This window comes from Arachis hypogaea, chromosome 13, assembly GCF_003086295.3.
Source record: "Arachis hypogaea cultivar Tifrunner chromosome 13, arahy.Tifrunner.gnm2.J5K5, whole genome shotgun sequence".
Classification (NCBI taxonomy): domain Eukaryota; kingdom Viridiplantae; phylum Streptophyta; class Magnoliopsida; order Fabales; family Fabaceae; genus Arachis; species Arachis hypogaea.
Genome location: NC_092048.1, coordinates 130414707 through 130441918, shown reverse-complemented (window position 1 = coordinate 130441918; position 27212 = coordinate 130414707). Strand labels below are relative to the sequence as shown.

At 32.3% G+C, this 27212-nt stretch overlaps 2 protein-coding genes across 10 annotated transcripts; both read left to right on the top strand.

The window, feature by feature from the left end:
- The first annotated feature begins 4216 nt into the window (after nucleotides 1-4216).
- LOC112733495 (large ribosomal subunit protein bL21m) lies at nucleotides 4217-6663 on the top strand. The gene is made up of 5 exons (XM_025782464.3): nucleotides 4217-4820; nucleotides 4912-4992; nucleotides 5247-5348; nucleotides 6016-6090; nucleotides 6172-6663. The coding sequence occupies exons 1-5, from the start codon at nucleotides 4359-4361 to the stop codon at nucleotides 6289-6291; spliced, it is 840 nt and encodes a 279-aa protein (XP_025638249.1). The 5' UTR covers nucleotides 4217-4358; the 3' UTR covers nucleotides 6292-6663.
- A 13783-nt stretch (nucleotides 6664-20446) lies between these two features.
- LOC112733494 (probable ubiquitin-conjugating enzyme E2 24) lies at nucleotides 20447-27114 on the top strand. Of its 9 annotated transcripts, none has more exons than XM_025782462.3 (10): nucleotides 20447-21084; nucleotides 21856-21919; nucleotides 22037-22746; nucleotides 23054-24480; nucleotides 24585-24722; nucleotides 24924-25358; nucleotides 25448-25511; nucleotides 25620-25759; nucleotides 26060-26371; nucleotides 26615-27114. In XM_025782462.3, the coding sequence occupies exons 4-10, from the start codon at nucleotides 23065-23067 to the stop codon at nucleotides 26870-26872; spliced, it is 2763 nt and encodes a 920-aa protein (XP_025638247.1). In that variant the 5' UTR covers nucleotides 20447-21084; nucleotides 21856-21919; nucleotides 22037-22746; nucleotides 23054-23064; the 3' UTR covers nucleotides 26873-27114. The 9 variants fall into 9 exon arrangements, with proteins under 9 accessions (XP_025638247.1, XP_025638245.1, XP_025638246.1 ...); XM_025782460.3 differs by having other exon boundaries at nucleotides 23020-24480; XM_025782461.3 differs by having other exon boundaries at nucleotides 20451-21084; nucleotides 23025-24480.
- The last annotated feature ends 98 nt before the right edge of the window (nucleotides 27115-27212 follow it).

Below are 27212 nucleotides of genomic sequence, written 5' to 3'. Positions count from 1 at the left end.
CCAGTGAGAAAGGAGAGGAAAAGAACGATGGAGAAGAATGAGAGAAGACGCGCGAGAAGAAGAACGAGCAAATCCGCAAATAACGAAAACGAAGAAGGAAACAAATCTTTTAAATTTGGTAGTTAGATAAAAGCAGGATCTCTAATATAGCGCGTGTATACCACGTATGTGTAGCAGCGCGTTTTGGGTTTTATTTATTAATGAACTTGTAAAACATACAACAGAGCTTTTCTGTTCAACTTAATGGTTAAAGACTTTTTAGTTTTTCTATGAATAAAAGATTCATGATTCGATACTCATTTGAAGAAATTTAACTCAATCTTAAAAGTTAGGTCAAGAAATAAAAAATGTCTTGTATAAATTATTCAAAAACTTTATTTGTAAGAATCTGAAATTTGTAATATCTTTATTACTTTCATTTTATTTTATTTTAAATTTTTATAATTAAGGTACCAAATGATGAATTCTGCCCCCCCTAAGGTGAGATCTGAGAACAATATATAGGACACTGCTCTGTCGCACATGTTAGAATATTAATATGTATCTCCTTTGAAAATTGGTTGAAGGCATCAATGATCAAGATCGAGTGTGTAATATATTAATATATATTGAAGTATTGATTAGGCACTATACTGCTATATATATATCATTTAATTCACGAGAGAATAACCATAATCATAATCAAACTATGTTTTCATATTAAGCAATGCATGTATATACCGCATAATATGCATCTACGTTTAAAACGTGTAACACGCTTAACTTATTCTGAAATGAAAGAAAACAACTATGCCACGCCTTTAGTTTTTTTTAAGTGTGGTTTATAAATTAAATTTTATTTCCTAACCTCTTTTACTTTTTTTTGTCAAGCTACAAATTATTTTTAAAAATATAAATTTTCAAACAATCATTCTAATATAAGTGAACATAAAAATCAATAACTCGTATAAAATATATATTAAAAATAAATTAAATAATATATAGTTATTATTAATTTAGTAACTTATTTTTAAATTAAAGTTACAAATTGTTTATACAAATTTATCAACTAAAAGTTATTTGATATGAACAACTTTCAGCAGTTGCAGAAATATGATTTCTGAAAAGAAAGAAAAAAGATTCCGATAATGGGTGGTCCAAATCGAACCGAATTATGCTGAAAGGATACTTGTCCATCAGTTCTCCTCTGATGTCGGATAACTACGGGACAAGACAATGTTTGGTAGTAAGAAAAACACACAAAAATTAAACAGTGAAGGATTCACGAGGTTAATTCATGTGAGGGGGAATAAGTGGTAGCTATTGTGGCTATAGTCTTGTAAGTTTTAATATAACCATTGACTCCTATTATTATTATTACGTGAATTTTATAGTATTTTTGTTATAATGTTTAAATTGCTTAACTTATTTTTTTGGATAAAAAATAAAATATTTAAAATAAAAAATAAATTATTTAAATTTTATTAGATATTATCTATTTATCTTTTTAGTAATTTAGGTACAATATATTAAAATTTCTATAATACTCACCTATTATTATTCAGCCTAAGAATTTTAGAGCTATTCCTCTTGTTTTGACCAGAATTAAGAAGTAGCTAGAACGTCAAATTCAAATCTTATGAATAATATAAGTCCAGATTTATCTATTTTTTTTTTAAATCCAGACTTAAGTGTTTTTAAAAATCTAAATTATTAGTAAGTTACCTTTATATATTTATTCGTAAATTGGCCTAATTAATCCTAATTTGTTTAGATTTATCTAAATCTATTAAGATATAAATAAATATATAAATGATATTGTTATATCAAAAATATTATTTGTATATCAAGAATTACTAAAATCAGCCATCAATGTATTTGTATATAAATATATATGTGGTTTAATTTATTTTTAATGTGTATTTATATTCTAGCATGTATTTTATACTAGTTGCTGACTTTGATAGCTAATTTTTATGTATACGTAGCATAACTCTTATTATATATATGGTTAAGATAATTTATTATTATAAATACTTTTACATATTTAAAAAATGTAGATATTATTATATATATACATTAAAATTGATATGTTGTAGTAGTATATTAGTATTTTTTCTTTAAAAAAAAAACAAATTAAGTGCCTGTGGTGAGAATAATTGTATAAGATAATACAGTTTGTGTTATTATGTTTTCTGACTATTTTTTGTTGTTTTAGATGCTTTTATCATGAACGTCGTTTCATACTCAAGAGTTCATATTAATAATAATTAATAGTTTAATATAATTTAATAACTAATTTTAATATACACCTTTATGAACAACTTAACTCATACACTTCATCTAATTACAATCTTTACTCTTTATATAATTTATTTTTTATCAATTATTTTATATAGAATTAGTAAATTATTGAAAGGAAAAAATGAGAAGAAAAAGACAAACAAATACGTGTGCATGGTTGCTTTATTAATTTGTACAACTACTTTGTTGAAGCCAAGTTGTATTTGTATATGTACGAATGATATGGTAATACTACTAAAATGTAACATACTATAGGAGTAGTTTCAAGTGTACCAAAAATATCGGTGTTTCAGTTATTTTAATAGTTAATTTTAATTAATATATATTAATTAAAATTAACGATTAAAACAACTGAAATACCGATATTTCTAATACACTTAAAATTTTTCCCATACTATATTCTCTTCCATTTATATTATTATGTTAGAGGCGATAGCCCCTCTTGCTCACAGAGAAACAATAGTCGATCTTATCGCGTCATTTTATATATCATAAACAACTGAAAGTTGTCTTGAGAATAACAATATTAACAATAATAATTAATTAGTAACTACTAACATGCCTTAGTTTTATGTTTATCTATATCATGTTCTTTTATTGGTTGTCAGTTGTCACGTTGGCTGAATTATTAGGTGTTTAGCAAAAGTGAATAGCCCCACATATTATCAAATACAATAATAAGGATCAACCTTAGCTTGTTATTTTATTAGGGAAACCAGTCAAACCACTACTACTATATATTTTATTTGTACATTGTTACGTAATGCTTTAGTGATTAATCAATACATAGTTGCGTCGACATGTTTTAATTTTGTGGATTACAACTTAATCCTTCTATTATAATGCAACTAAAGCAAAGTTAAAGGCCATGATACTCGTGTGATTTCTTTGACTTATTTAATTTAGGAAAAGTATAGGTAAATAATAAAAATATTAAACAATATAAACAATAGATATATCAGATATTTATTTTATTAATGTACGGATGATTATTTTAATATTAAAATTTAGAAGATTAATTTAGAAGTGTAATGTATTTTTATTTGATTAGTGGTTATTCATATTGTTCAATAAAATCATTATCCCCTAGCATTTCTCATTAATTTAATGTTAAGTAACCTTCAAAACCGAAAGTTAAAGTCAAATCAAAACAATTGTTTACTATATAATTTGAGATAAAAAAAAAAATGCATAAAGACAAACACGTTATTATAAACGGATTAACGAAAAAACAAGAAATCATTATTTATTTTAGAGAAAGTATAGGGAGCCAATGACCTAAGCGTACAATGTGTACAATGAAGGTTTGGAAAGTATTAGAGATATTATTATTAGTGTTATATTATCTTTTCAAGTTACGCTTTTGGGATGAGTGGTTTCAGGACATGGTATAAGAATTTCAGATCCAGAAGGTTTATAGGTGATGTTCATTTGATTCATAAACCAAAGATTTAGCCCATTATACACTTAGGTCATTGGCTCCCTAGCACTACTCTTTATTTTATAATTGAAGGATCAGCATACCCAAAAAAAAAAAATAGAAAAAAAGGAAAATATAATCAATAATTGATCATAATAAATTAAAACGCAAAAAAAGTTGTCCAATAACTAGAATATTTTTTTTTTTTTTTTGGTTTCCCACGGTATCCCCCAACCCGACAGGTCAAAGACTAATCCGTCGCGGTACTGAGCTCCATTTAAGGGTTTGCCGCTGGCCAATGGGTTGCTGCATGCACAAGGCGGGATTCGAACCCCCGACACTTACTTAAGCGGACTAGTGAGCTAACCACTAGACCAACCCAACTTGGTTTCCAATAACTAGAATATACTGAGCTCATTTGCCCCAGAAGAAAAATAATCTAATCTCAATTTTCATGGGCTTTCCCTTTCACAATTTTTATACAAGATAGTTGTTTCAGCTACAACTCTATGTAGACAAACAAAAAATGTTAAATTATTTTTTGTCCTAATTTTTGGGCTTAGGCCCACTTTAGAGGAAAAAAAGGGAGAAAGTGATGAAAACCTCTCCAAAAACCTAACTTTCCTTCGCTTCTGCAAGTACTGCTTCATCGTCCATGGCGAGCAGGAGGAGGTGTCTCCAAGCTTTAGCTTTAACGCGCCAAGCTGCAAACCTTGCCCTCAATAACCCCTCATCGATCTCATTTCCAAACCCACATCTCAATTCTAACCTCTCGCCAACTTTTCTTCCCATTTTCACCCAATCACTATCTCGTTCTCTTCCGCAATGGCACCATCCGCGGTTTTTCTCTTCTTCTGGTAAAGAGGACGATCGCGCGAGCAAGGACGATAGTGGCGTGGAAGAAGATGAGGATGAAGACGATTACGATGATGATGAAGTTGATTATGAGAGCGAAAGTGGGGAAGATGAGAGTGGTTTGAGGTCAGGTGGGAAAAGAGTGTACACGCCGGAGGAGAAGGAAGCGGAAGCGGCGAATATCGGGTACAAAGTGGTTGGGCCACTCACCAAGGGTGATGATGTTTTCAAGCCCTACGAACCTGTTTTCGCTGTTGTTCAGGTTCACTTTATTTTGCTCACCATATGTTTGTATAAATGTTTCGGTTTAAACTCGATTTTTAGTTTTGGTAATTTTGTTGTCGTTGATTTAGATTGGTTCGCACCAGTTTAAAGTGAGCATTGGGGACGCCATTTTCACTGAAAGATTGAAATTTTGTGAAGTGAATGATAAGGTCAGTGATCCTTTTACTTGCAATTGCAAACACATGTAATATTTGTCAATACTTGTAGATGTGTTTAGGATGGGTGAGCGAGTTTTACTGTAACTTTACGATAGATTTAAGGATTTTTGAAGCAATTACATTCTTGGACTGTATATGTATATCTCTTTCAATATAATGTGTATGCTAGTATTGTTATTAGCAATGGCTTCTGTGTTGTGTGCTAACTATTTGTTATAGATTCTTACATTTTATTTGATATGCAGCTGACTCTGAACAAAGTTTTGTTGCTTGGATCCCCTAGTCAGACAATCATTGGCAGACCCATAGTGCCAGATGCAGGTGTTCATGCTGTTGTTGAGGAGCATGTAAGTTTGGAACTTCTCAGCTCAATTAAATTTCTTTAAAGTTGTTATAAGGACTTGGTTTTCTTAGCTTAAGATGGCTCTATGGCAGTAGGAATCGAATATATTTCAAATAGAGTGATCTTTCCTCTTTCAGTTAGGTTGCAAATCCTTTTCTTTAATTCTTTCAATTAAAAGACTTGCTTCCTGCTATCATGATGAAATGGAGTCAGAATTATGATGTAGTATTTAAATGTCATAAGTTTCTCATCTTAAGATGACTGCAAGACTTATATAGTACACTTAATTCTACAATTATAATCATTTGATTTCATTATAATAATATTATAGTTAAACCAAAGACTGATGATTGCATGCATTTTCATTATGTATGTGTTTGTTAAAGGGTTTCTTATTGAATTTTAGTAGTGAATTTGAAGACAACACTTGCTAAAATTTGTAGACATTTCATCTTGCCAAATGGTGGGATTAAAATATTAATTGACAAAAAAAGTAGGGACGAGCATTGGCTCAAATATGCATTCCTACTCCCCTCCCCTCCCCTCCCCCCCCCCCCCCCCCAAAAAAAAAAAAAAAAAAAAAAACTAAATTCACCACTAAATCTGCTATGTGAATATCTATGTTTTCTATGTGGAAATTTGTATGATTGCTCATGTTTCTTATTTATCAGGCATTAGATGCAAAAGTTCTTATCTTCAAGAAAAAGAGAAGAAAGAATTACCGAAGAACCAAAGGGCATCGCCAGGTATGTTGGGATGGAATTATTTAATCAAATGTAGTTTTGCACTGTTTGTTAATATTAAATATGCCTGATGCCTATGTTCAGGAGTTGACCAAGTTAAGGATAACTGATATTCAAGGAATCGAGAAACCTGAAAATGTCCCAGCTTCAAAGCCTTCAAAGGCTGCTAAAAAGGAACAGGAAAAGGTTGCTGCTACTGCTTAATAAGGATGTGTCCCCTTGGCTGTTTACAATAGTTGCTATCTTAGGTTCGACAGTTGGATGCCATGTAATGAGCATGATTTTGTTCTTGAGGCACCATCTACATCTGGAAATTCATTTTAGGTGGACATTGTCGATGACCCAATGAGTTGGCAAGTTTTGTAGGGATTTGTCACACAATTCTTTTCCCCCCTTGTAATTTTATATTTAGTGGTGCAAAATTTGATCACAAAATCCATTGATTCTTAAACAGGCTAAGTTCTAAACAAATTATGTATTCACTTCTTTACTTCGTTGTTAGTTAACAGCATGACACTTGATTGTACCAATTTCTGACACGAATAAAATAGTCTCGGAACTTAAGCTTTCTCGTCCTGTTCTGACCTTCTGGGTAAAGGAAAGAGGGAAGGTGATAAAGGATTCTGTGCTTCTTACACTGCAAACTATGTCTGGTTCTGTGTTATCCAAAATATCTGCATTTGTCTGTGACCATTACTTTGTTAATATCTTTTGCTTAGAGGGTTGAAAGTTGGAACACGGTTCCACTGAGGTTTAAGTTTTAGCTTAAGCAGCATCCAGTCTCTTGAGATTGTGTGATCAAATCCCAAACATAAACACGTTTCTTTATGGATGTACCTTGAAAGAGCCAAAGAGGTGTTACTGTTACACTAATTGTAAGTTATCACATTTTAACTGGAACCAGAACTAGAGAATTAATTGGGTTCTTAAGAGAAATTCAGCGTAACTCAGTGATACGCTGGTTTATATTATAATGTTCCAACACATGCTTATGTTGGTGGCGGATCAAGATCTTCTAAAGTGAGAAAGTTGGTAAAATGGTAGAGTGATGAGTTAATCACTGTTAAATTAAAATAGTGGGATACACATTTTATAGAAGTTACAGAATCAATGGTGATTAATCCTTCACTTTACTACTTTATCAACTTCTTCATTTTAGAGGATCCAAATTCGTTGGTGGCATCATATGTTGTGGCCTATTCTTTTGGATATACACCAAGACAACAACATAACCTATTTTTTGCACGATGAATCTGCTAAGATTGCACACTTTCATTCATAGCCATTCTTGTATCCAACTAAAGAGTAAAGAGTATACTTGTCATGCTTTGTCAATTGTCATTGTGAAACACGTTTAATTATCCCCAACTAAGGACATCTACAAAACATTGGATAGTGCCATTAACTGAGTTTTGCATTTTCAACAATTTCCTATTATATTTGGAATCAAAATATACCAAGCTGAAAATCTTTTCTCCTGTTTTATTGATTATTTCAGATGGGCAATGGCAAAATTTATTATACCACTACCAAATTGGGTAGACCCCCGAACCCATAATATATTAAGGCTTTCCCATCTTGAAATGCATATTAGGCTTGGAATCATACTTCAAATTCATGAATATCCTCTGCATTGATCCCTTTATATCACACATCACAGACATAGACATGACCAATGTGCCAGTACTGCTGGACTTTCTCTTAACTGGAACATTTGGTGATTTAAACTCACCACTAAATTTAGTCTGCTATATGAACATCTGATTGGTACTATTTACTTCCAACTTTTATAATTTGTACTTTATACATAAAATATTAATCCCTTAAGAAGTTTGCATTTATATTTTTTATAATTCCAAAATGTACTCTGCCCAATTTATTTGATTAGAAAGATTGTTAGTCATTCTATTAAGAAATTGTGTTAAAAGAAAAAAGAAACAATATATTGTAAATTTTTAAAAACTATGTGGAATTTCAAATACTTAAGAAAATAAAAAATGTGTGTTAGACTTTTCTTTTTGTTTCCTCTCTGGTGCCTTCTAATATTGTAAGTTGGGGGTAACTTTTCTAATTGTGTGGGTCATTGGAATGGTTAGGTTAATTAAAAAGAAGATTATTAGAAGAATAATATCTGGTTCGATGGAAGAAAGTGGTGGTAAGTGGAGTCACTTTCTTTGTCAGCTATCAATCTTCTCTAGCTACATTGTAAAGCACTTCCCCTTAACTCCCACTTTCGTTTTAATTATGATTATGTTAATGAATTGTTTGTTGCAACAGTTACTCCACTTCTTCCCACTACCCATTATATACTATACAATATATATATAAACATTTTATTTAGTCCTCCAGGTTATGTTTCATGATTCAATTTATATATGTAACTCCTTTTTAAAATAAGTCACAAAATATAATCTTGAATTCTGAATTAAATCATGCTTACAATATCAAAATCCTAATAACATTTATTTACTTTTTCAATTATATATTTATTTAAGGGTAAAGTACTAAATTGGTCCCTAGGTTTGGGCGTAATTCTGTTTTGGTCCTTAAGATTTAAAGTGTTCTATTTGAATCTAAAAAAGTTTCATTTAGCATCAATTTAGTCCTACAGTGATGTCAAAATTAAATAATTAACAAAATGTCATACATAACAACAGTACAAGAACAAAATCGATAATTTGGAGAACAAGTACAAGCTCCAGATGCATAAAATCAACCATTAATACATCAATACATTTATTTATTATTTTTTATAATATAAATAAAATATTTTCTATAAAACTAAAGAAAATGATAAATAAATGTATTGATGCATTAATGGTTGATTTTGTGCCTCTGGAACTTGTACTTATTCTCCAGATTATCGATTTTGTTCTTGAATTGTTATTATGTAGGATATTTTGTTAATTATTTAATTTTGACCTCACTGTGGGACTAAATTGATGCTAAATGAAACTTTTTTGGATTCAAATAAAACACTTTAAACTTTAAAGACCAAAACAGAATTACGCCCAAACCTAGGGACCAATTTAATCCTTTTACCCTTTATTTAATGCCATGGTGCATGTTGGGTTTCGATTAGACTTGTATGTATCACTCAACTCCTCAAACTTTTGCTGAATCTATTAGGAAAACATGGGCCACTATCTTAAAGGTTTTCCATTCTGGTCAGACAAATGAGAGAAAGATCATGATTTTACAAAATTCATAGTTGGAAAAATAAAAATATGTTATGGGTAGATGGATATCTACCGCTATAATTGCATGGGTGCAGTGCTTGACTGATGCTAGGAAGGTTCAAAGAAACAAAAGGAAAAAAAATCTTAGTATCAAATTAAATAAGTGCACGTGTGTGTTTGTGAAAGTCCACTTCAGTAGTGTTGTGACTTTTGAATAATATATTTACCAGCCAGAAGCACTACCCCACTTGTGGTTCCAAATTTCACAGTTGGAAATTGGAATGCTATTTTACTTATGTGCATGTAATAGTGGTATTTAATGGTGGGCAAGCTGAGGATTATTTTACTACTAACCATGGATTGATTTTAGGTGTGTGTAGTCATGATTACTATGTTATCAATCAAAATTTTACACCAGAAATCAAATTGGATATTTAATTAATGAATGCATAGTAGCATATTAAGATACACCACATCGGCCGCGACACGCAAATATACCAATTTTAAAATTTTATAAAATATAGGACAAGACATATATATAAAATATAAAATAATTTTTAAATTATTTTTAATATTTTTTTTAATTATATAAAATATTTAAAATATTTTTATTTTAATATATATATATATTGAGTTTACAGTAGAATTTTGACTTCTATTAAATATAAAGTAATATGAAATTGAACACTACTCACAATAATACACTTGTTATATATTTTATAAAAAAGAAAAACAATATAAAAGATTTCTTCTAACTAACTCTATAAGATAATGTGAATAAGGATATTGTTATTGTTATTAACTTCAATTACAATTCTAGAGACGTATATATAGTATCTGCTATAACTTCAACGAATAAGAATAAAATTCTCCGATAAAAAATTTCTTATTAAATATTTTTGAGTTCTCTCCTATTAAAACTCATTTATTTTATTTCCTAAAATTACTCTTATCCTTCCTTTATTCTCACAATTCTCCACCTCGGTCACAATTTGAAATCTACTCAAATTTTGGACGATCAAAGTATGGTATTCGTATTCCCATGCCTAACATGGAACAACATTGAGCAATTCCAAACAGTGTTGAAACTTGCTTCCTAACACTACTTTAGTCAGCATGTTTGCAAGATTTTCATCTGTGTGTACTTTTTACAAGAGAAATGTTGCATTTCTCTATAACATCGTGCACAAAGTGATATCTTACATCAATATACTTGGTATGAACATGATGAACCTGATTTTTAACGAAATGAATTGCATTTTGACTATCACAACTCAGATTTACGCAATCTTGCTGAAACTCCAAATCATCTAGAAGACCCCTTAGCCACAATGCTTCTTTCACCCCATCGGCTACTGCCATGTACTCAACCTCTGTAGTAGATAGTGTCACTGTAGCTTGTAACATCGATCGCCAACTAAATAGAGCACCTTGTATTTGATATACATAACCGGTCGTACAACGCATTCTGCCTAGCTCACCAGCATAATCAGAATCAACAAAACCGTTGATTTGACATGATTTTCCACTAAAGTATAAACCTATGTCAATAGTACCCTTCAAGTACTTTAATATCCACTTGACTGCTTCCCAGTGTGTCTTACCCAGATTTGCCATGAACCTGCTAACAATACTGACTGCCTGTGAAATATCTGGGCATGTACACACCATAACATACATTAGGCTACCGACTGCACTAGCATAAAGTACATTTTCTATGTAAGCCTTATCTTCTGCTGTTGTGGGAGATTGTTTACCAGAGAGTTTGAAATGTAGAGCCAACAGTGTTACTACTGGCTTAGCATTTTTCATTTCGAACCTTTCAATAACGCGCTCAATGTACCCTCTCTGGCTCAAGAATAATTTTTGGCTTGATCTCTCTCTTTTAATTTTTATGCCTAATATTTTTCGTACAACACCCAAATCTTTTGTTTCAAATTCTTTACCAAGTTGAACCTTTAACCTATCTATCTCCACCTTGCTCTTAGAAGCAATAAGCATGTCATCTACATACAATAGAAGATAGATATAATCACTTCTAGAAAGTTTATGAATGTATACACAACAATCATAATTACTTCTGAAAAATCCTTGTTTTAACATAAAGGAGTCAAATCGCTTATACCACTGTCGAGGAAATTGTTTCAATCCATATAACGATTTCTTTAAGCGACATACCTGATTTTCTTTACCCTCAACCTTGAAACCCTCAGGTTGATACATGTAAATTTCTTCCTCTAAGTCACCATGCAAGAAAGCTGTCTTTACATCTAGTTGTTTCAACTCAAGATCACTCTGAGCAACAAGACTCAAAAGCACCCTTATGAAAGTGTGCTTCACCACAGGAGAAAATATCTCGTTGTAATCAACACCTTTTTTTTATGCAAATTCCTTTGTTACTAACCTAGCTTTAAATCTTGTACCATCTGACTTAGTAAGATCTTCTTTTCTTTTATACACCCATTTACAACCAATTGCAGTCTTTTCCACGGATAACGGGACCACCTTCCATGTCTTGTTCTTATGGAGAGATTGCATCTCTTCTTCCATGGCGACCAACTAACTTTTTCTATCTTTGTCTTTGATAGTAAGTTTGAAGGTGACCGGCTCATCATCCTCCACCGAGAGTGCATAATCTACTAAGTTTACTTGGCATAATGTCTCAGAGGCTTGTCTGACCCAAACTTTTGAACGAAGTTATAATTCCTCTTTGGCCTAGTGGATGCCAAAGAATCCTGCTGCTACTGTTGTAATGCATGTGCACTTTCTCGCTGAATCTCCTCATGATCAAGTTTATCCTCTGCATCATCTCGAGTAGCATTAGGATGCTCCATTTGAATATTATTAGAATTTATTTGTTGGTATTTAGACTCTATCTCCACCACTTGAGCATTTGAAGTTTTTTTAACATCACCATCATCTGGCATCGTATCTTTAGGCAAAGCTACCATAGACAAAGGTAACATCCCTGCTAATTACAAACTTAGAATCATTTACGCTCCAAAGACGATACCTTTGAACCCTTCTTGGATACCCCAAAAAGATTGCTTTTTTAGCTCTATCATCAAGCTTATTATCTTTGACATGATAATAGGTTGTGCATCTAAAAACTCTGAATTTCTCATAATCTGCATGTTTTCCTGATCATACCTTATAAGGTGTGTCTCCATCTAGAGAAGAATGTGGGGATCGATTCACTATGTAGCAAGTTGTAGCAACCGACTCCGCCCACCATTCTTTGCCTAACCCAGAATTAGAGCGCACATATCATGCCTTCTCAAGTAGCGTGCGATTCAGTCATTCAACGACTCCATTCTGTTGTGGTGTTTCTCTAACTGTCCAGTGTCTTGTAATGCCTTCTCGATCACAGAACTCCTTGAAAACCCCATCCGTGTACTCTGTGCCATTATCTGATCGTAGAGTTTTTAGCTTTCTACCTGTTCGATTTTCAACCATTGCTCTCCATTGTTTAAAAGTGTAAAATACCTCATTCTTATGCTTGAGGAAGTAAAACCAAACATACCTGGAATAATCATTAACAAAAGTAACAAAATACCTGGAACCATCCTTAGAAGTAACTTTAGACGGGCCCCAAACATCAGTATGCACGTAGTCTAACAACCCTCTACTTTTGTGCTTGCTTGTAGAAAACTTCACCCTGTGTGCCTTTCCATACACGCAATGCTCATAAAATTTTATTTGTGGTTTCTTCATATTCTTCAGCAAACTTTGTCCACAAAGCAATAATAGACCTTTCTCTGACATATGTCCAAGCCACATGTGCCATATTCTTGTGCAATTTGTTTGATCTCTACTTCCACTGATTTCAACTGTTAACTCACCTGTGACTGTTGTCCCAAAAAGAGAATAAAGATTACCGTGACGAACTCCTTTCATCACTACCAAAGAACCACGAACAACTTTTAGTACCCCATTTTCTGCAACTATTTTACAACCATTTTTCTCCGACAAATCTATGGAGATAAGATTTTTTCGCAAGTCTAGAATATGTCTCACATCCTTTAAGGTTATTACTATTCCATCATGCATCTTGATTCTTATAGTACCCAACCCCACAGTTTTACAAGCATGATCATTGCCCATTAAAACTGTGCCACCATTTATGCTTTAATAGGTAGTAAATCACTTTCTATTTGGGCACATATGGTGAGATGATCCTGAATCAAGAATCCACTTATCGAAGATTTCATAAGATTATTCTGTCATAGAGTAACAGTCCTCCTCATCATTTGAGATGTAGCTTGCTTCTTGCTTTTCTTTTGGGTTGTCATTGTTCTATTTCTTGAAAGTTATCTTCTTATTTGGACAATTTGCTTTGAAATATCCAGACTCTCCACATTTAAAGCATTTTCTCTTCGCGTGAGGTCTAGATTTTGGCCTAGACTTTCCACGCTTATTACCTTTTCCTCTTTCATTAGTCCTTCTTCTAGCCGCGAACAATCCTTGTGCTTGATCATTATACTCTCTTCCATTTGGAGATGACATTACACTTGTAGCAACCTTATGTAGATCATCCGCTAAAAGTGATGCTCTCGTCTTATCCATGGTCAGAGTGTCACCCACCAGCATCAATATCTGCACCAGATTTTCATAGGACTTCAGTAATGAAAGTAACAATATGAGTGCCTGATCCTCATCATCAACTTTCACATCTATATCCTTTAAGTTTGATATAATCCTATCAAACTTATTGATATATTTTCAGATTGAGGTACCTTCTTCCATCTTGCATGTATACAATTTGGATTTTAAGTAGATCATGTTAGTTAGGGTCTTCGTCATGAAGTTATTCTCTAACTTTGCCCAAACGCCTGCTGTAGTTGCTTCTTCATTTACCAAAAAAGCAACATCCCTCTCAAGTCATAAGATTATTGCATCCCGCGCCTCAAGATCTAATTCTTTCCAACCTCATCTTTCATTCCTCCGGCTTTTTCTCTTTTCCTGCCAGTGCCTTGAGTAATTTTTGTGATATAAGTAGATTTTTCATCTGCATCCTCCAATAAGAAAAATCATTTTTCCCATTAAATTTTTCGATTTCATATTTTCCTACTTTGACATTACCACTAGTAGAAGCCATTATATTCAAAATTGAATTTTATCACGCAAATAATGAATAATATAACGTTGGCTCTTGATACCAATTGTTGAGTCTACAGTGAAGTTTTGACTTCTAATAGATACAAAGTAATATGAAATTGAATACTACTCACAATAATGCACTCGATATATATTTTGTAAAGAGGAAAAACAATATGAAAGATTTCTTCTAATTAACTCTATAAGATGATGTGAATAAGGATATTGTTATTGTTATTAACTTCAATTACAATTCTAGATACGTATATACAGTATCTCTATGCTATAACTTCAACGAATAAGAATAAAATTCTCCGACAAAAATTTCTTAGTAAACATTTTTGAATTCTCTTCTATTAAAATTCATTTATTTTACTTCCTAAAATTACTCTTATCCTTCCTTTATTCTCACTATATTATTTCTAAATTCATTTCAAGAATACAGGTTAAGAATAAGACTGGATACGTTGACATGTGATGATATTTAAGTGTGTTCAAATGTGTCTAAAAAAAATTTTTATTAAGACACGGTACAGTTGGACACAGTAGACATACGTGTCGATAAATGTCATATCTAAAATGTGTCTGACACATAAATACGACAACTTAGCAAAGTGTCTGTGCTTCATAAGTAGCATATATAAATTAGAAAACAAAAAAAAATTAACCAAAAATAATTAAAATTTATTTTATTTAATATTTATTACTTAATAAATATTAAATAAGACAAATTCTAATTTTTTTTCTTAGCACTTTGGAGAAATTGACTTAACATGTTCTCAACCTCTCATTTACTCTATGATAGCATGTTTTTTGTTTGCCACTGACAAGTGACATTGTTGTTCTGAAAGTGCTCCTAAAATCACATAAATAATCTATTTCACTATGCATGATAAGGTTAATTTAATTAATTTTATTAACATAATGGAAAGATGACTCAAATGTGAGATTTACTATGGCAGTACATACATTACATGTGGCCCTATGTAATAATCTTGCTCTAAAACAAAATCATGGTTGATTGAGGTGCTGTATGTGTTTTCCTGCATAAGCATGAACCATACCTTAGCTTGTCATTTTAAGACATGTGTGCAATCTCTTCTGCCACCTATGATTTGCATTTAATAAGCTTGATGGGTTAATATCTATAGTTTTCCATCACAATAATAATTAAGTAAAACACTGGACAGAGACAAAAATGACACGCAAACAAACCATTTCACAAGCATTTAATTAATTAATTAATAATTGTAATGGTAGTGCCAATTGCCAAAGGTTCCTCAAATCTTGATGCAAACCCAACCAACCCCTAGCTTTAAGTATTCTGCATGCAAGCACCATGAACAAGAGGGATCAGTAAGTGGATATTGGCCATTATCGTAATCAATTTTTAATTTCTCATGTTATCTCCCAATTTAATAAATTAAAAATTAATTTTATTATAAATTTAAATTTTATTTAATAATTTATTATTCGATCAGTAAATTATTACATACATAAAGATAAAATTTAAGTTTTTAACATTTATTTAAATAGATAAATTAATTAATTACTTAACTAATGTAATTTAATTATGTCATATGAATTAACACCGAGTCTCATACCATATAACTATAGTCTTATATAATGGTCTTAATTTACTCTTAACTCTTAAAAGGTATTTCTTGTTCTATGTAAAATCCAAAACATTCCTTAATAACCCGTTTATTTGAATCCAATAATTTATAGCATCTTCTTGTTAGACAATACATTAGTTAGTTGATTAGAGTTATAATCTATCGATATATAATGAACTCTGGTGTAACTCACACTTAAATTCGACCAATTTTTTCCCCATATATTTAAATTTCCTTTATATATATTAGAAATATCTCTTTGATTTTTTTTTTTTGTTTTTATTTATTTATTTATTTTTGCTATAATACCTTCACTTGAGCACACTGGTAATCTACCTAGTTGTTAAATTCAAGTGATCCACTATGCAAATAATTTAATGCACCAGAGACAAATTGTTGAATTTAAAAAAAAAAAGAACAAGAAAAGAAATAAAGAGGATCGGAGCTTTGGCAATGACAGGAATATACATCCATGTAGCATTTATAAAAACTTTTTTTTTTTGTTTACCAAAGTTTGAGCACTTGTAAAATGGAGCAAAAAATTGAAGAAAAATGCAAGTTGCATTGCAACTAATCATCCAAGAAATTGAGAGATCGATGACCCAGCACATATATTTAAAAAACAAAAGTTAGTAAATTTAGCACCTGTTTTTCTTCATTAAGGTCAAGAAATAAATACTTCCAAGTTCTTTTTGGCACTACAATACAATTATATGAAGATTGGTTAAATTTTTCTGACCTTATATCTAAAATTAAACTCTTCGCATACACCTAAGAAGCATGGATTGTTGTTGATTCCTAAATGATATTCAAGTTCATTCTAGTTTTTGAAACTAAAGAAACTTGTGAGATAATAAATTAAACAATTCCGCTACGTTACCAACAGAATTTGTGCCAACTTCTACCAACTCTTATTTATAATTGTGTTTAATAGAAGTGTCTTTGTGGATATGTCTAATAGAAATATCTTTTTTATGACCGTGTTTAATAGAAGTGTCTTTATAGTTATATTTTATGAATGTATTTTTTTATATATGTGTTTAAAATATAATAATTAATTATTGTTAACAATAAATTGACAGATAATATATTGATACCCTATACTTTTTCTAAATTAAAGTAGTTGGGTATAAAGAAGTAATAGCTAGGTTAGATTTGCAACATTCAAAACATTGCCACAAATTAAAGTGCTACTTTATAAATGCTTTATTATTAAAGAAGAACCTTCGTATACTCCATTGCAATCATCAAAGAGTTATTGGGATTTGGAATGAAATCTAAATCTAGAGAGCACATTCATAAAAATGAACAAAGTACAAAAAGAACAGTAGTCAATGTGGAATCCACCCATGAGAGCAAAAAGAGAAAAGAAAAGGTTTTTAAAACTCTCATAAGGAGGTTAGTCATTTTCAGTTTATATATGTTATGCGTTTCCAACTAGACATATACTCACCTTATTTTAAAAAAATCTAAATAATTTCTTCTATTCTTTTGGTTCATTCAATTTCATATACATAATAAATACTATAGGACAAATTGATTGGATCCTATAGAAATGGTTTTTTTTTTTTTAAAATAAAGAGCTCAACACAATACAGTGGAGCAATCAAACAGAAACAAGAGCCAAAGAAACGAGCCAAAGAAATGCAACAACATTAATAAAAACTCCTTATCATCTATGACATTACATTGCCATCAACAACTAAAGAGTTCTACACCTCTTCACTCATCATGGTTCAACATAGTCATATAAGTGATTTCTTTAACACCTTTGCTAATAATGCAAGAAATAGCTAATAATGCAACATTTTGTTGTAAAACATTCCCACTAATTATGCAAGGATATTCTTAGATTTGGCATATGTCAATAACTTATCCTTATTTTGGATAGGATATTCTTTCTTATTATGAGAATTCTTTTATATGGCAAATCTTTAGATCTTAAATTGCAGTTTGCAGTTACAATTGTAGATGTAATTACTGGAAGTATGGATATAACGGTTGTTCTCATGAATGTTACGGCGTGAAACTCTTAAAGTTTGCACAAAATTTTAAAAAATATATTTATATATTCATTGTAATTCAAAATTTGTATCGATATTTTATGACTTATATTAAAATGTTGAATTTTTTTATTTTATTACAATTTGATTTCATAATACTATAATTTCAATTTTACTATAATTATTGAATAATAAAAAAACATGTACACACAAAAATTAGTTATTATATATTTAAATATATTATGTTACGTGTATATTAAAATTAGTCACTAAAATTAATTACTAAGTATAAAATATATATTAAAAATAAATTAAATAATATATATTTATATATAAATATTTGATAGTTAATTTGAATAGCTAATTTTAATATATAAATAAAATTTTTTATTTAAATACAAATAACTGTTATTTACTGATTGATTTTTAATATACATATCGCATATATTTTTTGATAATATTATAATATGTCACTTTTTTCCAGTCATATCCACTGTATTATGACTCCCATCACTTGATGTGGTTAGCAATTTAATAATTTTAGAAAAAGTTTACGGATAAGCACTTTTTTAACAATCTGGCCAGCACGTAATCATTAAAAGAAAAGTGAGTGATCTTTTATTATTGAATATAATCTCACACCATTAAAAATACTATTAATAACCGAATAAAGCTAGGGAACCAAAAGCATATCAGCCAAATACCTTTGGATGTTTCTTCTACTAAGTATCAAAATGTTTATTTTTCATATTAACTGGATGTTCTTTTATATATTTTTCGAATTTTTTTGTATTGCAAATGTGAATGTCTCTATTTCTTTAAGAATTTTTTTTTTTAAATTTTATAGATGTTTAATTATTTTTGTTAAAATATAATTAGATGTTTCTTTTGTTAAGTATTAGGATATTTTTTTCATATTAAATGAATGTTTTTTTTTTTATTTCTGTAATTGTTCAAGGACTTCTTTTAGCTAAGATCAAGTATGTAGTTTATCAAAACAGCACCTAATATCCCAAAACAATTGCGTACAAGGTAGAATCTCTTCATACAATATGATGAAATCCTAGAAAAGAGTGTGTCCAAACACAAAAGAACGCATTCAATAGAAGAGAACTAGATCATAACAGTCAAGAAACTCCTAGAAGAACATAAAGAACCAAAAGAAATATGAATACAACCTCCCACATCACTGTCAACATCTATACCCTTTAACTACTAATATAATAACTATCCCTAGACCCTAATAAAAACAAAACCCAGTACACACGGATTCCAGCCCCTTCTCACTTGAAGTCGCATTGCAATCTACTTATCACCAAACATGTAATGCTTCACATAAAACCTTGAACGCCACAGCCTCCCTTCAGCAATAACTATCAATAGTATCCATGCCACGTCCTATGATATATCTGAAAATCACACTCTTCTACTATGATTATCCATTCCTTACGTTCCACAACATCTCCTTACGGTGGCGAATCCGACGAACCAGATATCAGTGATAGAAGAGGAGTGGATCGCGGTGGGGAGGCGGAGAGGGCCTGACGGTGAGAGAGAGGGGTCTGTGTGTGTGATTGTTAGAGGTGAGTAGGTTAATGTGAGAGAGAAGAGGAAGGTTTTTATAGGTTTTAATTAGGTTTATTTAATCAATTTAAAAATTTTTAAATTTTGAATTTAAAAAATTTAAAATTAATTAATTATTAATATAAATTAATGTAGTTTTATTTAGTTTTTGGCGGATAAACTTTTGATTCCTTATACTTTTCCATAACGAATTGATGATTACAAAACAACTTGCTGCCCTAGCACTCCTCATAATTTTATACCATTCTTAAAAGTTGTTTGGAGCAGGCTAACACAACGCTTTTATGTAAGTTTTAAAGCATGAATAAGCAAGGATATCCCTTGTGTTGCCTAGAAAATTAAAGCGCCATATATATGTTGATGATATGGATATCCAGAAGAATAAACCCTAGCTTTACCGTCCTTAATGGCTAGATCCATATATGAATGGTCGATCCATGTGACAATATATTATGACATTTTTTTTGGCTTTAAGTACTTCATTTTTTTCCTCTGATGACAAATGTTGCTATCACAGCTTCATATCTTAAGAGATGTTTACTTTTTCTTTTTTATGACACTTGGGATTATTATATATTTAGTTTAGGTAACTAATCAAAAGATGAAGTTAATTATGACTACTAATTAATTATCTCCCCCCCCCTCTTTCTACTGTAGTGTTATTTTCTCCTTTTAGTGATTATATTGATAGTGATGCATGCATAAAAATTAATGAAAAATGAAGGTGAAAAATAATAATATTTACATTATTTTTTGGATATAGTTTTTACAATTTAAAAATATTTTTTTATATTTTTATTCACTATTTTTAATATTAAAATCTAAAAATATGCAAAAAAAAAAAAAAGTAGGATTTAAAAATTCTACGATAGAAGTGTGTACCTACTTTCACTTGTTCTCAACTCAACCGTCGAATCAGGATCTTTCTTTCTTACTTTCTTTCAGTTGGAGAGTTCTAATGAAATACAACGAGGACAAACACGTAATTACACTCTTAACTGTCTTTGTGACAGTGACAGTGTTTTGTGTCTGATACTGTTTGGTATATTCTCTTCCCTTTCCTTCTTCCTTTCGATTCCTGTTGGCTGTTTTTTCAAATAGTGTCTCCTATTTCTATGTAAGGAAAAGCTTCCATTCACCTCACACCAAAGAGAGAGAGAGAGAGAGAGAGAGATTGTGTGTGTGTTTGTGTCTCCCTGCAATGGTGGTTCCAAGGCTCGGTGGTGGGTTGGAGGATGGTGGAACCGGGCGTGGAACTAGGCCTATCTGAACAAATGACCATTTCTTCCTTCTTCTAAAAACCACAAGAAAAAAAGTTAGTATCTAAGAAGAAAAGAGAAAGATAGTATCTTTCTTTTAAACTGAAAGCAAAGTTCTGATTTTTGAGAGGTACCCTACTTTCAAATTTGTTATGTTGTGGGTGGAGTTCCTTCTTTTGTTGTTTAGAGTGATGGGGCTTTATTGGGTCTATATCTCTTATACCCTTATATGGGTCCAATCATCTCAATGGTGCAAATGGTACAGTTTTCTTGCTCTGCAATTCACCTTCTTTTCTTTAACTATTAATCACCTTCAATTTACTTGTTTGTTTTGGGGTTTTCTATATTCAACTTCTATCTCAGTAAGCTCATTCTAATGATAGAGTTTGGCTCTTCCGTTAACTGTTATTGCGTTTAAGAATGTTTAGGTTCGACAAAATCCAAAAGAATGCTTTTGATGAGTTTATTCTTGCCACCAAAGCAAATAAAACTTGTAGTTTAATTGACAAGACATTATAGATTGTGTCATGCATGGTAAATTATAATTGTTTCCTATGTGTGCGTTTTCCACCCTGTTTCTTTCTCTTGACTTTTTCACAGACCAAATTCTTTTGTCATTGTTTCCTTGTTTCCGTACAAAGTTGGGTGCTAGCCACCGTGGTAGACTGGTAGGTTACTTTCATGCATTATATTTTTCAATTTTAATTTTATATAACCATGTGATTATACGAAGATGGAAGGAATCTTGAGAAAATTAGGAATTCTTTTTTTGTAAAACTTCTAGTTTCTACTGTTACTGATTTAAACTCACAGAGGTTACTTTAGATTCCATTTATTTGGTTTACAATTAAAGTTTGTTCATTTATTAAAGGAGTTTACTAGTTTGATCTTAATCTCAGCTTTCTGTCTTTCTACTACTATTACAAAAAAAAGGTAGCTTCCTGTCTGGAAGTTCATTCTTTTGTTTCTTCCATTTTCTTTTCATATTGAAAGATGTTAGAGAAAGTAATCACTAGTCATCATGTTGCAGGATCAAAAGAGTTGATCTGGTAAAAGATTAGAAGCCCTTTTGCCATTGATGATTGTGTCATCTGGTAATTCCCTGTCTAACTGTGAATCAATTAGGAGCAGAAAACATTTCTGTTGAATTGCTAATTACAACTCTGAAATTTTATTGGTTCTATGTTTTTTCCAATTTAACTTGGTACCAGATACAGCTGATGTGTGCTTGGCTTTGTTGTGGAGGCAAATCTTCTTTGGCAATATGGAAGAGGAATTTCTCTTTCCTTTATGGCAATTACTTATGTTTGAAGATTAACTGAATAGGGCAAATCTCCTTTGGCAGAAAGTTCTTTAATTTCTTTTGGTTGGATTCATTCCAGTAATAATATATGAAAGTAACTTTTTTTAGGCTGTAAAAGTAGTATCATTGATATGTGATTCTTCTAGGAACTCCACCCTTTTTGTAGACAAAATCCCCTTTGGCTTTTTTTGATTATTGGTTTGTTTCCTCCAATAGCTAGAAATTTTCATTCCAGGAAACCACTACTAAAAAAGAGGGAGGAAAGAAAAAAGAGAAACAAAAAAAAAAGAGTCTGATAGCTGTAGCTCTATGATATTGTACTTCTGGAAACCTCTCTCAACAGTTTCTTTCTGTGAAAATATTCAGTCCAAATTGGGCAAATCTCCTTTGGCATTTCGGAGTCCTTTGTTGACTCCCATTATCCTATAAGGGCATATCTCCTTTGGTATCAAATCTCCAGGTTCAGTGGTGTAAGATAATCTTTTGGAGATACTTGACTAACCATCTGTGACAGCAAGAAGAGTCAGTCAGAAATTGATTGTACTACACTCAATTGACCCTCTTGTGATTAAAGCTAACACTTACACTGGGATTTGATACTTCAATTTGCTTAAGAAGGTAAGGATTGCTCGAAACCCCCCAATTTTCTGTCAATATGTTAAACTTTTGTTGTCTAAAGAAGGAAAATAGTTTTCTGTTGTGTACGTTTTTCACTCATATCTGTCATTCAGTTAAAACATACAGCTTAATTACCAGTGTTATTCCTTTCTTCTCAAGTTATTATTGAGTGGAGATTATTTCTGATTCCATCTCTGATGAGAATTCCTGTGCATGGAGAACACAGCTCCATTTGTCCCTATTGTTGTCTTATCATGTTATTTTTTGTTGTAGTTTAGTTTGTGTTACCATCAAAATATTATGACAGGCATATTCTTCATGGATGCACTCGTTAGTGATTCAGACTGGGAGACTAACAGTGAAAGCAACAGTGAGTATCAAGAGGACATCGATTTTCTCTACGGGGGCCAAGCTCAGAGCATATTATCAAGTTTAGAGGAAAGCATCGGGAAGATCGATGGTTTCCTCTCATTTGAGAGAGCCTTTGTCCATGGAGATGTTGTCTGCTCCTTGGCAGACCCATCTGGACAGATGGGAAGAGTCATTGGTGTTGATATGTTTGTGGATTTGGAAAATGTTCAGGGAAAGGTCTATAAAAACGTGAACTCCAAGAAACTTAGAAGGATTCGCTCTGTTTCGGAAGGTGATCATGTAATTAAGGGGTCATGGCTTGGTCGGGTTCATAGAGTGGCAGAGAAAGTTACAGTATTGATGGATGATGGAGTTGAATGTGATATCATTGCCTTGGAAAAAGAGAAGCTTTTACCACTGACTCAGAATTTCCCTGAAGATTTTCCATATCCATATTATTCAGGGCAGAGAGTGAAGGTTAAGTCCCCCAGTGGTTCAAAATCGGCCAGATGGCTATGTGGCACTTGGAGGGATTATCAAGATGAAGGCACTGTTTGTGCTGTGGAAGCAGGTCTGGTGTATGTTAAATGGCTTGCCTCGGTTGCCACAGATTGCAGTTTGAATGTGAATGCACCATTATGCTGGCAAGATTCGAAAAACTTGACCGTGCTGTCATGCTTTTCGCATGCAAACTGGCAGCTTGGTGATTGGTGCATGCTATCAGTTGCAGAACAGAAAGAACACATTGCTCCTACTACAATGGTGCATAAGATGGCAAGAGGATACAAGAGAAGAAACCTTGACTCTAGAGAGCTGTTTGCTATTGGGAAGATCAAGACCAAAGTTGATGTTGTGTGGCAAAATGGTGAGCATTCTATAGGACTAGATCCAGAGGAATTACTCCCTGTGAATGTCATAAATGCACATGAATTTTGGCCTCATCAGTTTGTGCTTGAAAAAGGTGCTTCTTATGATCCTCTTAAGCCTAATGATCAAAGATGGGGTGTTGTCCGATGTGTCGATGCATTGGAGCATACTGTTAAGGTACAATGGAAAGCTGTTTCCATTTCCAATGAAGATAATTTTGCTGGAGACAAAACGGAGGAAACTGTGAGCGCCTACGAACTTGTAGAGCACCCGGACTACTCCTTTTGTTTTGGTGATATTGTGTTCGCGGCTCAAAAACAGCTTGGGGACCAAGCTGGTAAAGATAATGGCAAGTCAGTGACTGACTTGAAGGCGGAGGCTACTCTTGAAGATGGGAACCAAGTTCATTGTGTAGATGAGTTCCCTGATAATCCTTTCCTGTGCTGTGTCGGGAATGTTACTGGTTTCAAAGATGGTAACATGGAGGTGAATTGGGCTAATGGTTTCACAACCAAGGTATGTCCTACAATTATCTGTATTCATATGCTTTAGTTAAATGAGTATGCTAGCTACACGAAGTAATTAACATACAAGTTATTATTTATTTATTTTCTCAACAGGTTGCACCTTATGAAGTTTTTCGAATTGAAAAACCTGAAGGTTCAGCTGTTACCTCCATTCCTCATGAAACTAATGTTGATGAGTTACCTCAAGAGATGATTGAACACAGAAGTCTACCCTCTGACAAGAAGGGAAAGGTGTGTAATATGCATTTCCTTGAATATTAGTAGCTGTTGTTGACTGAATTATTTAGGTGACACTAAGACACAGGTCTCACCATGGAAACTATAATTGAAGACATCTAGTTCTAGATGTTGCTGTTGTGTTGTTAAGATTCTTTACCAAATGCAAGTATGCGACTGTCTAATTCCAAACTGAATGTCATGTTTGATGAACAGGACTTGTTAAATAGTGATGGTGTTAGAGAGATTTGTGAAAAGCAATTCGGGGAGTGTAGCTCCTTTTCCCTTCCTCGAGCCGCCTTTGAACTTTTCTCCAGCATTAAAGACAGCATATTCCAGACACTTGGTGCAACACCCCTTTCAGGAGCAGTTTCCTCAGTACCCACATATGAAGAGGAGAATGGATCTGATTTTCTTGATAATAAAGATTTGGAAACTTGTAACCAATGCACTCACTCACATCCAGTGGATAAGTTGCAATTTATTGAAGAAATAACTCCAAATCCAGAAGTTGTCAAGACTCATGAACATAATGATTCTCCATTCTCTTTCCACAACAATAATTCAAATCAGTTTCAGCAATTTGATATAATAGAAAATTGCTCTGACCATCACTTCTTTGGTGATGGTCGAGCATTGACATTATCTCAGGTTAGAAATTAACATGTGATAATTGAAATTGACATAATTACATTGAAACTTTTAGGCTAATTGTTTCATCTTCTTTGGGCCCTTTGTAGGTGAAAAGAGGCTGGGCAAAAAAGGTTCAGCAAGAATGGAACATCCTCGAGAAAAATCTTCCTGGTTTGTACTTATTTGTTTTGAAAATTTGAATAAAATCTTCTATTAATTACTTGAGTAAAAAGAAATATAGAGCAAATACACTTACCATCTCCTTAATGGTCCAAACAGAAACTATTTATGTTCGTGTGTTTGAAGAAAGAATGGATCTCATGCGTGCAGCGATTGTTGGTGCATCCGGAACCCCGTATCATGACGGGATGTTCTTCTTTGATATATGTTTCCCTCCTGAGTATCCCAATGAACCACCTGTAAGCTTTTGAATTTAGTTTGCAGTTCTATATATATATGCCTCATGCTTCAGCATCCTTGTTTATAAGTTCCTTCACTCAGTTTAACCATGCTTTTGTTTAGAAAATATTTCAGGCTTACTTGTGAGGTGGTTACTTACACGAAACTGTCTTTATGCGAAGATGATAGTTAAGATGTAGACAAATATTATGTTAAACAATTTAATCAAACATGTCAAATCATCTAATGATTCTTAGCTATCATCTTCATATATGTGAAAACTCTTATGATGTCATCATGGCGTTTGAAATACCATGCAGATGGTGCACTACAAATCTGGTGGACTCCGCTTAAACCCTAACTTATATGAGTCCGGGAGAATCTGTCTGAGTCTCCTGAATACTTGGACTGGTGCAGGCTCTGAAGTTTGGAACCCCAGAAGCTCCACAATTCTACAAGTCCTTATCTCTCTGCAGGCCCTTGTCCTTAATGAGAAGCCTTATTTCAATGAGGCAGGATACGACCAACAAATCGGCAGAGCCGAGGGAGAGAAGAACTCTGTGAGTTATAATGAGAATGCCTTCCTTGTCACAACCAAATCAATGTTGTATCTGCTAAGAAATCCACCTAAGGTACATTATATTACTACTCCAATACTTTGGTTTCCTTTGTAGTTGCATTGTTGAGATAGTTGAGATAGTAGAGACAAAAAAATTATCCTAAAAATAGAGAGATTTTGCTTGCCTTCCTATCTGTTCCAAACATGTTTGTGTTTCCTAATATCTCTGTATTTCCTAGACAATATGAATCTTTGGATATTGTTATGCCATATATGTAGGCTTTAATTTTAATTGACACTATTATTCCTAATGCAGCATTTTGAGGCACTTTTGGAAGAACACTTCAGAAAACGGTCCAAACATATTCTTCTTGCATGTAAAGCATATATTGAAGGAGCTCCAATTGGGTGTGGTTTTGAATGTGCAAAAACTGAGCTTGAAAACCAGAAGGGGACTTCCACAGGGTTTAAAATTATGCTTTCTAAGATCCTCCCCAAGCTAGTAGAGGCCTTTTCTGATATGGGAATTGATTGCAGTCATTTTGTAGAGCACCAAAATTCAGTTCCCTGGTAAATTGTATTTCCCGACCAAGATATTCCAATCATATATATATAATATTAGTATGTTTACACGTATCTGTTGTATACTATCAAGTATCAAATGTATGCTTTTCTGAGACACCAATCTCAGCTGGGTTTTGTACACAATAAATTAGAGGTTGTGGCATCATGTATGTGTAACTATGTATCATATGGCTTGCAGCTGTAAAATATGAAATAAGAAATAAAATAAATTATTGAAGTGATTTGCATGAATCACCTGACATGTCAGAGAAGTATAGTAAGATCCAATAAATTTTATTTTCTATTATTAATTAAGATATAAGCAACTTTTTATGTCAACTAAATTCTAT